The sequence below is a fragment of the Euprymna scolopes genome, chromosome 9 (genome assembly GCF_053919585.1).
Source record: "Euprymna scolopes isolate OS-2025 chromosome 9, ASM5391958v1, whole genome shotgun sequence".
Lineage (NCBI taxonomy): Eukaryota > Metazoa > Mollusca > Cephalopoda > Sepiida > Sepiolidae > Euprymna > Euprymna scolopes.
The window spans coordinates 33,471,842-33,487,206 of record NC_136490.1 but is presented as its reverse complement, the minus strand read 5'-3'; the positions used below and the strand labels follow the sequence as shown (position 1 = coordinate 33,487,206).

General features: G+C 34.9%; 1 protein-coding gene across 5 annotated transcripts in view; it reads right to left on the bottom strand.

Moving 5' to 3' along the window:
- LOC145284486 (UTP--glucose-1-phosphate uridylyltransferase-like) overlaps positions 1-15,365 on the bottom strand; it is a 302,604-nt gene that overhangs the window by 40,676 nt on the left and 246,563 nt on the right. For all 5 annotated transcript variants that reach the window (XM_080133353.1, XM_080133352.1, XM_080133350.1 and 2 more), the window contains 2 exons: positions 4,706-4,888; positions 2,703-2,836 (listed from right to left, as the gene is read on the bottom strand). In XM_080133353.1, the coding sequence (XP_079989479.1) occupies positions 2,703-2,836; positions 4,706-4,888 (317 nt within the window). The remainder of the gene's footprint in view (positions 1-2,702; positions 2,837-4,705; positions 4,889-15,365) is intronic.

Genomic DNA, 15,365 nt, shown 5'->3' with positions numbered 1-15,365 from the left:
AAAAAATTGTTTTTGGCTCTGTAGAACATGATGGAGTTAAAAAAAAAAAAAAAAATGTTTGATGCATTTAAGTTAGGAAGCCGATATCTTTAGGCAGCCTGATCTGGTAGCATCTGTTTGAACGGAAGTTTCATGCTACAGGTATCAAGTGAGGATGTAGACTTATAAATCCTTTGTTTGAATGTAAAATGGCATGCTATTCTACAGAGTGTGAAAATTAACTCCTGAGTATCATGCGCTCATAATTTATCACTGAAATATAATCCTTACCAGAAAATACAAGGTGCGGCAGAAATACTGCCCACATTTTAAAGTTTCAACTATACGTTGACAATGAACTTCTGGAAGTGCAAATGTTTTCATTTAGCCAATATGCGACACAATAGTGTCACGAGTGTGTGCAGAGAGGTGCATACTGCAGTGAAGGGGGTGTGACTAAATGAGATAGGGTGGAAGAGTGCAGAGAAATACAAAGATATAGCTGCCTTATCTTAAAAAAAAACTAATAAGGACCGAACACAGTGTTCAGTGAAAAAGTCCAGAGGACTGCCACATTTCAGTGTGAGCAACCCCCTGCCCAGGAAAGAGGGAGAGGTGTTGAGTGGTTGATACAAAGCGGCCATGAGAGGAGGAGAGAAAAAATGTTTTTAACTACTCTCCAAGGGAGAGGCGAGGAAAAGGGGTGGATTGAGGAAAGATTCTAAAAAGTTGTAGCCAGCAAACTGAACGGCTGGGCTGGCCAAGCATTTCTGACCTGGGTGTCCCTCAGGACCTGATATTATGTTAACTAGCCTGTGTTAATGGGGAATCTGACTTTACTTGTTTGGTCAGGCATTGTTCACTGCTTGTAGTCAGTCACTTCAGGTTAGACAGTATCGGTTGTGAACTGATGAAATTAATAGTTTGTTTATAAACCAGAGTTCTGTTTGTGGTGAAAACTTCATTTGAAACAGGTTGACTGGACCGGCAGAGGGATTAATGACCCCCCCCCCCGGGAAGGTGCAAGAAACCCGTAGACTACATAGGACAAGAGAGGATTGAATAGAGAAGCGAAGCGTCTCACCATGGGACAACGTGATGAAGACGATCACGATTTTTTTTTCAAGTACCTTCATAACGCAATATGGTTTGAACTATTGTCCATAATGTTTTTACTGTAGAAATGTTTTTGAAGAATGAGGAATCCGTAGCTGCAATACATAGAGCTTTCCGAATTTATTACAAGGTAGGACGGCATGATGCTGTTCCAGATAGAAAAATCAATACAGCTAGGAGTTGCAAATTTCAGAGCTGCAGGTTTGGCACTTAAAAGCCACATGAAAGGCCTCTAAGTGTTCGAACGCCAGACAGTATTTAAGCCGCAAGACTTTGTTAGTCTCTTACACCTTCATCTCATAAACATGCTTTGATCTTGGGATTGTCAAATCGAACAGCCAGAAAAATTCTACACAAATATGGAGTTCCATCCATACGAATTAATGATTGCTCAGAAACTGCACAAGTGCGACTGGGAAGATCACATGTCAAAACTTGGGAGATATTTCTGCCGCACCCTGTATGATAAAGCATATAGCAGTGAGGTTCACTCAGAATTCACTAACTTCTCAAACCACATCAACTGTAGTGACAAGCGATATGGAGAGTACAAAGTGGACTTGTTTTGGCAGGCCCATAATTCAAATTACAAGATGAGAACAATAGACTGAATAATCCAAAGAAAACCGAAACTTACATATACATACACATGAAATAAGCACATGCATCAATACAAGTTACTTGATTACAGCTTACATAGCTACTGGTTCTACTAAATGCCTTACAGGCGACACACACGAAACAAACATACATTAATGTCATACACAGTTGCTACCAATACTTTGACATTAGCACTTTTGCTTCCTTCAACGTCTTCTAGCCGACATATACACTCGACATAAACATGTGCATTAATTTATCATTAATATCCAACAGATCAGCGCTGCTGCTTCCTTTAATGCAGACAGCATCAATGTGCATACATTTGATGTATGCATGAAGAATTTAAGGTTATTAAAAGATTAAGATGGATTAAATGAACCTTCAATAAGTCTTTGAAGAGAAATTTTTATATAATTTAATTTCTTTAAACAGAACCCAAATAATTTGATAATACGTTTTAAAGCGTTTTACTCTTCAAATGTATTAATATTATCTTTCTAAATTCGAGATGAGGATTGACTATTTGTATTATTTGGATTCTTCAGACTACTCATCTTAAGTGTTATTAAAATTATGTATTAGTAATAATGTCATAAATAGTGATGAGTAGTAAGCTTGTACATCTAGAAATAATAGGTTTATGGCTCCTGAAATTTTTAATAAAATTGTCCACAAGGATAAAGTATTTGGTAAAATTAAGTTGTAAAGTTATTCTGTAGTAGAAAGGTTCAATCCTCAGTGTGGGCGACTCAAAAATACAATTGCGAATTATTTCGGACTTCTATCCAGCCGTGGTTGATGGAATGAGAGCCTGCTTACCCGTGGAATGATTTCTGTGTAGATTCCTGAATTCGACAAAGATTTCCTAAGTTCAATAATACACCTAAAGAAGGTTGGAGATTATGTTGACCGAAATGTTGGGGGAGGGGGAATCACTTAAGGAGAACAGAAGTCCAAAGAAACCAAATATGTATTAAAAATTTATAAAGCAAAAATGAACTTACCTGCTTTGGTTGAAAGTGAAAATATGCACTTTCACCTGATTATATTTGCATAGGATTTTACCCGTGTCTTCATCTGTATTGAACGAATTCATTAACACTAAAGGTACATTAGTCTCATAGGTTTTGTTCAAGTACTAAAAATAAAAAAATTAAAAAAAATGTTAAATATTGGTGGCTACCTTAGCTAGTGTGACTATTAAAACATAATATAGTTAAATATAAAAAAAGTTCAAGTGTTCCAGTGTTCCATGTTAATTGTTACATACCGATAGTTATGTTAATGGAAAAGTTTACGAATTAGGGAAGTCACCAGGCGGAAATTATGCAAATTGAGCGACTTCTGATGGCACTCACATCCTCCAATGAAACTTAGAAAAGACATTGTATGCTGCCCCAAAATGGAGATGAGATATGTCGAGCCATTGATGTTGCAAAATCTAAATCTCACAAGCTTGGAAGTCACAGAGTGCAACAAACGAAAGTTATGCAAGCCACGATTTCCAAGTAGGCTTTTTTCTCACCATTAGCCAAAGAGATTTAGACAAAGGGCATGGTTTTGTATCGTGTGTTGTCAGGTCTATCTTTCTCTCAGGGAGGTTAAAAAGTGATATTAGGCAGAAGTGCAAAATCAGGTTACTTTTGGTGGGACTACTCACTTTTTAACCAGCAACACCTGAAAGACGTGTTTTTGCGTGCTGTCCCAAAATGGAGACAGCATGCACTGCATGACTGCTATAGTGAAATCAGTCAGAGTTTTTGTTCTGTCTTTTGAATAAAGTATTAGTGTGGCTTGTATTTGTAGATGACTAAAATAAATTATCGATTCTATGAAAACTAATTTAGAGGGAAATGATTTTTGTTTTCCGGCTTTAAACGTTATGTAATTTGCATTGGTTTTTCTTTGTATTGATTGCTGGGTATTCTGCAAAATTAAAAGACAAGAAATTTATTACATGTTTTTGCAAAAAATATTTGCATATGCTACAAGGTCATTTTTTTAAAATGGATGAATTAAAGATGCCAACTATGACAGGAGGACTACAGTGAGATTTATTTTCATGTGTAAAGACTACACCCACATTCTAACCCATCAGTACGAGTGTATACAACAATATTCTAGATAAAGCTCAGAGTCAACCTGCCAGAAAACAATCTTGGTTCACAAGAACAGGAATTGATAGACGTTAGACAAAAATGACATGACGATTGGAGTGCTGGCTGCAATCTTGAGTATTATGGAGGTTTGGATCAGCAAGACAGTTTCTTCCTCACTTCACTTACCCCGTGGCAGTTTCTATTGGCATGCTGCAGATGACCTGTCAACTAGCATCGTCATCCTTCCCTGTCCTTCACACGTTTGACTGACGCACTCAGCTTCAATGTCTTTCCATCTTTTTGTCTTCCGCTTTCCTCTTCCTGTGACTGTTCCCTGGAGCACAGTCTTGGCAAGCCTCTCATGGACGAATCGTTTTAGTTTGCGCTTCCTGATTGTGAGAAGATCTTCATAAGAACCAATGGTTTGCCTTATTCTGTCTGACTTCCTCATTGGTTACGTGGTCTTTGTAAGAGATGCCAAGCAGTCTTCTGAAGCATCTCATGTGAGGTTTTAATCCTCTTCTAATTCTGCTATAAGGGTCCATGTTTCACAAGTACACAGGAAAAATGAGTGGACAAGGGAACACTTGAAGCTTATCTTTGACCTGAGCTTGATTGTCTTGTCTTTCCAAATGATGTTCAACTTAGCCAATGTTGCAGTCGTCATTGCAATTCTGGCTAATACTTCAATTTGGACCCCCCTCATCTGCTCCCAGGTATTCGCATTTCTTCATGTTTTTTTTTTGAAACCGTGAAGATATTTTAACACTTGTCAAACTAAATATGGACTTCGATTATTAAATAAATTCTTTTGCAGCACTAGATAATTAAGTTGTAGTCGATTAAAAAGAAATAAAATAAAAAAAATCATGTTTTACAGATTCATTTTTATAATTGCATATATTTACCTCTATTTGTTGAACGGTGAGATCCAGGAATGTTAGATCATTCCTGACAGAGATGGCACTTTTGGGGCCCCGACAACCCATACTGGTTCCCAGGCCACCATTCAGCTTAACAACAACCAATTTATTGAGAAGTTCTTTTACGTTTTTTAGCTCTCTTTGCTGAATATCCGCATAAAATTTTATCTGGAAAAAAAAAAAAAATTTTTTGTTTCACGTAATATAGAAGATATCTAATGAAAGATAATGAATAAAAGTTATAATTTTATATCATCAGAACAATAAAATTAAAAGGAAATTAAAAACTTAAACTATGGCATTTCGAAGCTAGATGCTTCATCAGAAGAGCAGAAGGGCCAGAGTTATACAAAATGCAAATATAGATACAAACTAGCTTCATAGGATTTAGATATGAAATGAGAATGAAGGATAATATGGTAAGAAATAATTAAGAAATTAAAAGTATGTACAATATATATAAGAGTAAATCGGAAGGGTAGTATATATTTAGGTAATAAAACTATGGGTAACCGTGGAAAAAAAGAAAAGGGGGGTGCTAATTAAAAAGAGCAAATAAAAAAGGAAAGGGGAAGATAGGTGATGAAGTGGAGAAAGGAAAGAGAAAAGGTAAATAAGAGATATGGAAATTCATAAATAAAACAATCTGAAAGTGAAGAAAGACGTAAAAACTTAAACCGGATTTTAAAAAAAATCTGAATTTATATATTTAATGAACTAGAAAATAAAGTTTTTTTTTTTTTTTTTTTTTTTTATATCACATGTATCTGCGACATAGCCCTTGGCTTTAGTAAAGACGATTTTGAATCAAAGTCTGAGTATTATCAAAAATCACATTGATGGTCGTTTATTATTTTTTTTAACTAAATGATTATGTTTAAGTGAAAAATTGGTCCTAAAAAGTCATTCATTGCACAATCTTTTTAAAACACTTTTTAAAGCTCATATGCCACTCAGGGTTGAAGATCAATGAGTTTTCCAGGAAGATAAAAGAAAAAAAAATGTGAGGATTGGTAATAATGGTGGAGACTGGTCGGAATTATATTTAAGAGTATCGTACAAGAATTTAACATTGGACTTTAAAATGTTAATACGATAGTCAGTTCCTTAGTTTTTGATACACTGGAGAAAGGAAAATTATTTACAATGGTTGTAAACAGACGAGTTATCGTTGTAAAGGCTATAAAAAAGCGGGAACTATAGATTGTAGCTCAGTCGAGCACTACCTAGTATATAAATTAATGCTTTTTGCATTGATATTTGCCAATCTCTTGCAATCGGTCTTTTAATATGGATATTTCTTTGCTTCTAAGTGAAATGAGATCATTTTTATGAAAAGAGTTTTATGAATCGTAGATGAAGTTTTAAACTCTTGCTTTATACAAGAGTTTTGTGCACTTTTAAGGATAGATAAGAAAAAAAAAGATGAGTAAATGTCAAACTGCTGTAGTGCTGTAGTAAAGACATTAATATTTGATAGACTATTGTTAAACAATCAACCTTTCAACATAAGGGTGTTGGAAAACGGACAATTTGTTTCGCATGAATGCAAGTTACATGTAACGTACGTGTACACGACACTACTTGCATTATTGGTACTCGTGCACTTATTGATCCGTGCTGAAATAACGTTATTTAAAAAGCCATTTTTAACATGGGGCGGGGAGCGTGTTTTGTACCTATTCTATACTTCAACCTTGCAATTAAAAAAAAACTTTAAACTTAGAAATACGATTTAAAAAATAGCGCGGATCAGTAAGTGCATTAGCACCGCATTATTTAATCCAGTATCACTCGTTGCATAGTTTGTTTATCAGTGACTAAACTGGTTCCTCTACAAAATTTGATGGGCGAGGAAAGTGACAAGCCACACAGCAGGGTGTAAAAATAAGACCTGGCAAAGGATGGGTAAACCTGCTTATCATGTCAGCCATTTAGGATATAAAATATCCAAATGCTTGGAAACAAACTTAAGCTCTGGCAGCCTCCTGCACCTGAAAGTATTCTGGCAATTTCTGATTTTCCTTTGGATTCCATTCTCTTGCAGTGAAATATTGCTGCTGGGATATGTACACCCGAAGCAATGCTAAAATCATCTTGCTTGGGTAATTATTAGTGCTCTCATCTACTTCTAGTGGAAAACATGTTAATCATGGATTGGCCTATAGACATAAAGGCTCAATGGTAGTGGAGGCAAGACCGTTAATATTGCAGATGGATCAATTAGACTCGAGGCATAACAGAATCAGCCAATACAAAAAAAGAACAGATTTTTGGTTGTTAGTTATTTTACTTCCTGTTGAACTCTAAACTAATAGTTCCCAGATTTTTTTTTTTCAAAACCGTTTTGTAAACAGATTTATAAAAAATAAAATTTTAAAAGTTTATTAAACGAAAATTGGTTTGTCCAGAACACCATCCATGAAACAAAAACAAAGTTCTGTATGATATACGTACCCATGAAAGGAAAAAATATCGTACACTAAAAAAAAAAAAAAAAAAAAAAAATCACATAAATTGATCTTTTAAGAAAAATCAAATTGTATGGCTAAACAAGCAATCAACACCAAGGAAGCAAGCTATAGAAACAACGGAGATAACTCCAAAATAATTTAACCTTTTGCAAGATTTAGTGATTTTTAACATGGGAAAGGTGGTCATTGGAAAAATTCAAATTTGAATAAACATGACTATAAAAATAAAGTATGTGATCTCCGTCATAGGTACGTATATCTTGCAAATTTGTTTTTTCATGAACAAGCAGCCCAAAATCATTTAAAATGAATGCTATGTCGAGATTTACAAAAGTCTTTTGTAAATTTTAGAGATTTAGAAAAGACAGGATGGGTATATTAAATATTTATCTTCAAGCATAAAACTTAAAAAATGTGTAATTTTATTTACAAAATTTGTTTTGTTTAAAATTCAACATTTTCGTTTTGTAAATAAAACATTGTAAAAATGTGCACATAAAATGAGCATGTCAATGCATTTTACAAAAATAATTAAATCTTTGAATGCATTAAAAAGGCACAGAAAACGGCTGTTCTTGACCTGTTTGCTAAGCATAATTGTTTCATCATTGTAGTGCAATTCAAACATTGAAATATTGAATTTCAAATAAAAGCAATAGTAGCTACTGAATTGTCATGTCACAGTAATGAACATCCAAAAATTACGAAAAATATAGAAAATTAAGACATTTTGAAGACTACAGCAAAAACAATTTTACAAAAAAAAAAAAAAAAAAAATATGGACGATTCGAATCATGAAAGGGAGGTAAATCTTATTTGAAGACTGAAATCTTCGGCCAATTTAGCAAAACTTCATTTTTCACTAATTGTATTCGAAAACTGGGAGGAAGCTTCACATTCTCTGCAGTGACAGTCCGCAATACATTGTAGTCTACATGATGGAATGATAAAATTGTCGCTCTAGAAAAGACATTTCATTTCTATTAGATTAAAACCGGCGTTTTTGTTGCAGACCATCTACTAGTTGGCCAGTTGGGTACCGCAATGGGCCTTCTTTCATGTCTGAAAGTGACAATGTTCAAGTAGCAAGATCAGAGATACACCGTTGTATAACTCTACCAATTCAAATTATAACAGCACCATTTTCAGCATCATCAAGATGCATCGCTAGATTGCCACAAACAATAGGGACGTGCCCAAGACACTGAAAGTTTCCAGCCACAGTTATGGTCTTCAGTGTGGTTTCAAGTGAGGGTCACATCATGCCACATCACATCTTCCAAGTCAGCTTGAAAATAAACATCAAAATGTACCTGGGTGTGCTGAAGAGTGTGGTGATCCCCTAGTGCAATCAAGTGGGTGCTGGCAGACCATGGGTGTGGCAGCAGGACTGTGCCGGCCGGCAAGTCTAAAGAAACCCAAGCTTGGTTTCAGAAGGAATGCTACGACTTTGTACCCTTCTTTCACTGGCCTCCCTCTCCCAATCTGAATCTATTGGACTATTGTTTGGTCATATATTTAGAAAAACATGACTTCCCACATCAAAGCCAGCCTGATCACCGCCATACACTAAGTATTTGCCGAGCTCCTGGCAGTGCTTGAGGAAAAGGCACACTTCCAGTTCCGGACTGGTAATTGAGTTGGTAATTGAGGCTGAATGTGGCTACATTAAATAGATGTCAGCTCTACTACATAAGCTATCTGAATTGATTTTTTAAAAAGTTTTAAAACAAAGCTGTAGTGTTGTTTTCTTTAGGGCCACAACTTTATCGTTTCACCCTGTACATTGCATTTCTGTTTATTTTCTAAACTCATTTAAATAACTTGTTAATAAGTTTATAATGCGAAAGTACAGTATTATGGTTCAATTGTGCTCCAACCAGAAACATTTCTAACGTGTGTCATAAGACAGTGTTGATTTTATAGGCTGAGCATTTCTGCTTGTGTGGCGATAAAACTTCAGTTGCACTTGTGATATTAGGCTGTATAAAAGAGTTAACTTTGGTCAAAATCGGATTTTCTTTTTTTGATTATCGATACTTAGACAAATCACTGACAAAATACCTGCACGTGAAATTTAAAATATTGGCCCATCAGTTTTAGAGTTCTGAGAATGAACTCGCTTATACAAAGTTCCTTTTTTTTTTTATAATAGTAGATATATAATTTAATTTTTAATATCTAGGTAATAGTATTTCATCCTTCTGGAATCAGTGCCGGAAATTATGATTGCTGCTGGTTGTGGAATTCCAACCTGCAACAAAGCCATCTCTCCATTAGCAAGGAACAAACCAGCTTCACCGTCAACCACAACAAATTAAAAATTGAAAGTAAACATTTATAAAGGCATAAACATACAAGAACAGTCTACAGTTATCAAGCTCAACCTCTAGAAAATTCATTCGGAAAGAATTTTTCAATTCATACACTTGGGTTTTCACATCCATCAAGTATTTCTTCACTTTAGAACTGCCATACGTCTAACCAAGAAGAGAATATAGACTCCACTATACAGTTTTCATCTAGAAATTCTTTGCATAGTAGATCTATAGCCACAGAATAATTTTCATCAGAAACATGTTTTCAGTTGGAACGCGTACCCAGATAGATGGTTCTTTAAAACTACCAACTTCAATCGTTGTCTAAATTAGATACACAATTCAAGAACTCCCGAGGGAAGCTCAAGAAGGCTAACTTATTTGATTCTAGGTCCTTATTAAATTTAGGACATTCTATTTTCGGAGTTAAATTAATCCCTTTGTCCTTTTTCAAAGACTTCAGACTGGTGTCACTATTCAGCTTTATAGAAAGTCCTGCTAATTTTTGTAAAGTCTGTATTAAATACTGTGCTCTCTTTGTTGAAAGCTATCTCATCCTCGATATTTTCTCCCAGTTAGGCATCGACCAACTTCTCTTCAAGAAGTTGAGACATGCCAATTGTTCGTTAACTATGGTCTCATGCAATGAGACCTTGGATTCATCTATTTCCTTTGAGTCTCCTAGAGACTCAAATATCAATAATATTCTCTCCCGGGTATACTTCATTTTCTTCAAGAAATCTACTGAAGCCATGTTAGCACACTAAATATAAGCAGAACAATGACCAAACGATAGAATAGCGATTTGTTGAGGAATAAAGACCTGAAATAGGGACCCCGTTTTAAACGACAGTATAGCTTTTTAAAAGTCTACTAAAACTGAACGAGAAAGGATGGTGACTCAAGGAGGCAGAGAGGTAAAGTAAAATAGAGGGACAAAACAGCCATAGCTAGGTGAACATAATATAGGTGCTATTTAAAGATTTTGTGAAATAATTTTGTGAAATAGAGAAATATTTAAAAGACAACTAACTGGGTTGAAAATGGCTTTACACAAATCTTAGTTAAAGACAGGAGTAAAAGACCATTGAGTATGAATACTACTAATTCATAAAGATATGTAGAAAAAACAAAAAACAAATAAAAACGAAAGAATACGATAAATAATTTTTTTTTAATAAATGGAAAGGTAAAAGAACTCCATTAACAATATTATAAGGGATAGTAAGAGTAAGAACATCGGTGTAGTCAGGGCTTACTGCATGTCAAAGGACTTAAATAAAACACGTCAACACTTAATCTTTAAAAAGAGGGTGGATGTAAATTACCTCCCTTGCGTCATTAACTTAAATTCGAGAAAATTTCAATCCTCTGGGTTCTGTAATCCAAGAAAATAATCCAAATATGTGGTGTAATGTATTTCTATTACAGATTTCTTGGTTCCTTTTGACGTGAATTCTAACGCCTCACTGGAGTTAGTATTCTTTTTTACAAGACAAATTCTAGGCCTTAAAATTGGTTCTTTCTTCCTCGGTGAAGAGATAATTTCGTTTACATAGGATTTTTTAAACAGTCTTTTCTGACTAATTCTGGGTAGTCTTGACAAATCCCGATTGAAGAATAAGAAACCAAACCACTGGTTTCTCTTGTTTAAACTTGCTATTTTTAACATCTTTTCTTTTGACGTGGGATAGCGAGCAGACTTCTTTCGTGTTCCAAACTTTCCACAAAATGGCTCACACACATCTTTTATCGATTGAAAGGCATGCATTCAACACGCGATATAACAAGCAGTAGCAGCACAAGATACACCAAGGTGGGGGGGGGTGTAAAGAAGGGGAGGGAGAAAGACAGGTGGAAAATAAAATTTCTACACTTATTGAAAAATTCATTATGAAATAAAAGTTGCAAACCTGCACTGGGCCGCATGTTTTGGTCATACATACGAATGGCAGATGTTCCAAGTAATAGATGCTCGACCAAAGGAAAAAGAGGCTCAGAATTGAAAGTCCGACTACATAAGATTTTTTTTTTATCGTTTGAAGTGAAATAACTACTTCATTAAATGGGGAGAGGCCCAGAGAATGGAAAATCCAATCCAAATAATTAAAATCTCTGGTTGGAGTCAATTAAGATGGTTTATTCTTGTCCCCACAACCTCTTTCACACAGATGCTGCTAGAATCTACTTTATGTTCAACTGAACTCCAATCCACGATCCCGCTCTTCTCATAAGACATTCATAATAAGAACTCTAGCTACCACTACAGTCAAAAAATTTGCTTGTTCTCTATACCAAAAACCAAACAACTTCCATGAACGTTTTCTCCTATAACATCTCACTGCAAAACAAAATACAAAACTCCTTCCCAAGAGACTACAACATGGGTGTCTTCAAGTCTAATGTAAACATACATGTTAGCAACCTTCTTTGATTTTTTTTTTTTTACAAGGAGTTACCACTTAACAAGGCCTGATGGCCACTCGAGGATAAGGGTGAATGAATGTAAGTGTAGTTTGGTAGTGTAGTAATTGTTAATGGTGTAAGATGAGTAAAATTTGATTTTAAGGGGACGATTTAACAAGAACGTGTATACATTAGACTTTAAGGCTACCATACTTTAGTTGGCTGAGAAGCAGACTAATGGAACAGTGTTCCACAGGCGGGCAGTTCTACAAAAGTTGTGTTCATGGAATCTGCATTTAGATTTAGGCACAGATAGAGAGTGGGGGAGAAATTATTGATAATGGTTGTAGCTAGTCGAGTATTTTTGTGAAAGTTTGGCAAAGGAAGACTATAGATTGGAACTCAGATGAACATTTTCCATGAAAATTACGATACAGCAGAAAGGCTTGCGACGTCTGAGAAAGAGGTTGCAGGGATGAGAAAAGAGCATCGCCTATTAGGTTTCGAAGCTAGTTTTAAACTAGCAAGGCAGGTTAGGATGTGCTGAACAGCTCCTGCCCAGATGTGATAACACTCATTTTAGCACATACTTTGCGTTTATACAGAGAGGATTGCATTGGCAGCAAGATACCTACTGGAGTGGTACAATGATCAAATTTTCCCAGTGCTCTTGGCAACATATTTGATGGATATGTTCCATTTCAGATCAGGAGTGAAGGTCAGTCCTAGAAACTCGTCAAGACAGTGATTTCCAAAGATGAGCCATTCTTTTAAATTGGGACCAGATGGGGGGGGGGAATCAAGGCGATGAGGAAAAGAGACGCTTGGTTTTAGATGCATCAAAATTACCCCCCCCCATTGCACCACATGCTCAAAATTAGAAAAATCAGAAAGGTCTTGGTCATTGTTGGCCTCTGAAGTGTTACCATAGATTGTGGTGTCCTCTGCATAAATCTAATTGGTCTTAGAAAAACTATTTCTATGCATCGATAACAGATTTGAAAATATGTTGATTTCAAAAGAATTTTAAAAATTCATTAATACTTCTAACACCCAAACAATTCGTACATTTAAAAATACTAAATTAAATGACCTGAAAGTGAATGAGAATTTAGACTATCAACAACTACAGTCGTAAAATGTTTTAGATAAAAGATGAGAGCCAGTCATTGTAATTGAAGCCTGACTTATACTCTTGTGGTGGCAACGTTCATGCAACCGACAATCTCAGCCCTTATCCTAAAGTAACACCTGGACCTTGATAAGTAGCGACTCATTTGTCACAAAAAAAAAAAAAAAAAAAAAAAAAATCCAGTTCTACAAACTATTAACAGTCGGTGCAGATATGGGCAGATAAAAAACAAAAAAACAAAAAAAAAACTTGCCAAGAAAGTAATTTTAGCTCCGATAAAACGCGATAGCCACACACAGAACAAGTTTGTTGTGGTAAACGTCTATTTCAGTTTATTTTTGCACTTTTAATAGACTGCTGCATTGTAGTAAAAAAGGTAAGACATAACAAAAAAGGCTATTAAGTGCTGCTCAGATAACAGCATTTTCATAAAGAAAACATTGATTTGACAAAGTTCAAGAAGCAAAATAAAAATCAAGCCTAAAAAGCTATTAGCATTCTATACTAGTTGTCCTGATCCGATATTGCCCAAGACTAATTTGTTTTCATGAAATGTTGAATGTTAGTCGCATATTATTTTAGAATGTTATATTTAACCCTAAGAAAGGTTTACTCGCCTGCAACAGGTATTTTTAAATCCCACAGTATACGTAGTGAAAAATACAATCGCTTAATATTTTAATGTGAAATGAGTAACTTCTAAACCTTGAAAATCTTGAAAAGGTGATGAATTAGGTGGAATCGCACAGAACTGTGCTGTTCATAAATTTCAATCTAGAACACTATTCTCCACAAATGTGAAACATGTAAACTGATTAAGAGTTAAATTAAAAAATTTTTTAAAAGATTGGTTTATCCACGAGTGTTATTTTTTATTTATTTTTTTTTTTGAGTATGCAAAATGCTTCGACATTGCTTGAATATCATTGACCGAGTATATTATAAAGCTCAATTATTAAATTTGGAATTTTTTTTTGAGAGGTATAATTTGTAATTTTACATTTGTGGACTATTATCCTAGTCTTCTAGTTGGTTCATGACGTTTTGGCTAATTATTTCTCTGGCATTTGTCAAAAATCCACCATAGGATTAGTTGGCCTAACTTGCGAGACAAATATGGAAGGCAGTAATTGTGAGTGCAGTTGGGAGATTTGACATAATATAATATAATATAAGAGATAACCACAGGGTGTAAGTAACAGTCGTGTTAGCTCGGATCTTTAAAAAATAAAGTCTTCAAGTAAAGATTTTTTCATGTAACATTAGATATTTATATTGTTAAAACACAGTATACAGCATGAAATGCAACCGATGGAATCGATAGCAAGATTCATAATCCTTCCTGCAGTCTCACAATATTTTGTGCAAATGAACTTTTATCCGACTTGTCCACCAAGTTTAGTCAAATGCCCAACAATCGTTATTGCAGTTCAGATATGCACCAGATGTTCTTTTTCTACCTTTTTTTTTTTTATTCCTTATTCAAATTGTAATATACTAGCAGACTGACCGGCGTTGCCTAGTCGTAAAATACACATAAATATTTTACTTCATTTACATTTATTATAGAGCCAATTCTCTATTGATTAATATATAGCAATGATTTCAAAAGTTATAAAAATATGTCTTGTAACATCCGCTAGAATTAAAAGCAGAATGTTTTTGCTCTCCAGCCTCAGTCGTTATTTATCTCCTCAGCATCGTTACCGTTTGAGCTACCAACAGAGGGATACCAAAAGGCTAAAAATTAAGCTTCTTTGAGCCATGAATGTATAATTTTGTGTCTGCGCAAAAGTAACAGAAGTAATATTTTATTAGACTTTCCCTGCCATGGTCAACGGTTTTCAATTTTGACCCCTTTGTAGTTTTTGCTGGCTGAAACCAAATCGAAAGTGTGCTACAGGTCCAAATACCCTAAATATCAATATTCAGGAGGAGTTTGGTAGAGACTTTCCGCACACTATTTCCATGTGCTAGAACGTTTTCATCTTCAATTCTATGCAATTATGCAGAACGTAGAAAATATGCATAAATAGAATTCGGTATTATAGTGAAATGAAACCAATTTTCTAATAAGAAACCATAAAAAATGAATAAGTAATTAATTAGCACTCGTTTTTTTTTTTTTTTTTTTAAGGAATTTACAAATTAGTAACCTTCATGTAGCACACCTATGACTGGGTATATTAAGTTCGTTTTAATTTTTACATAAAAATAGGCTTTTAATATCAATGTCCGAGCGATAAAAACCTCAACTTTCCAGGTATATAGATTTCCTAGGCCTATGACAACAGCATATTCTTATTGATTTGAC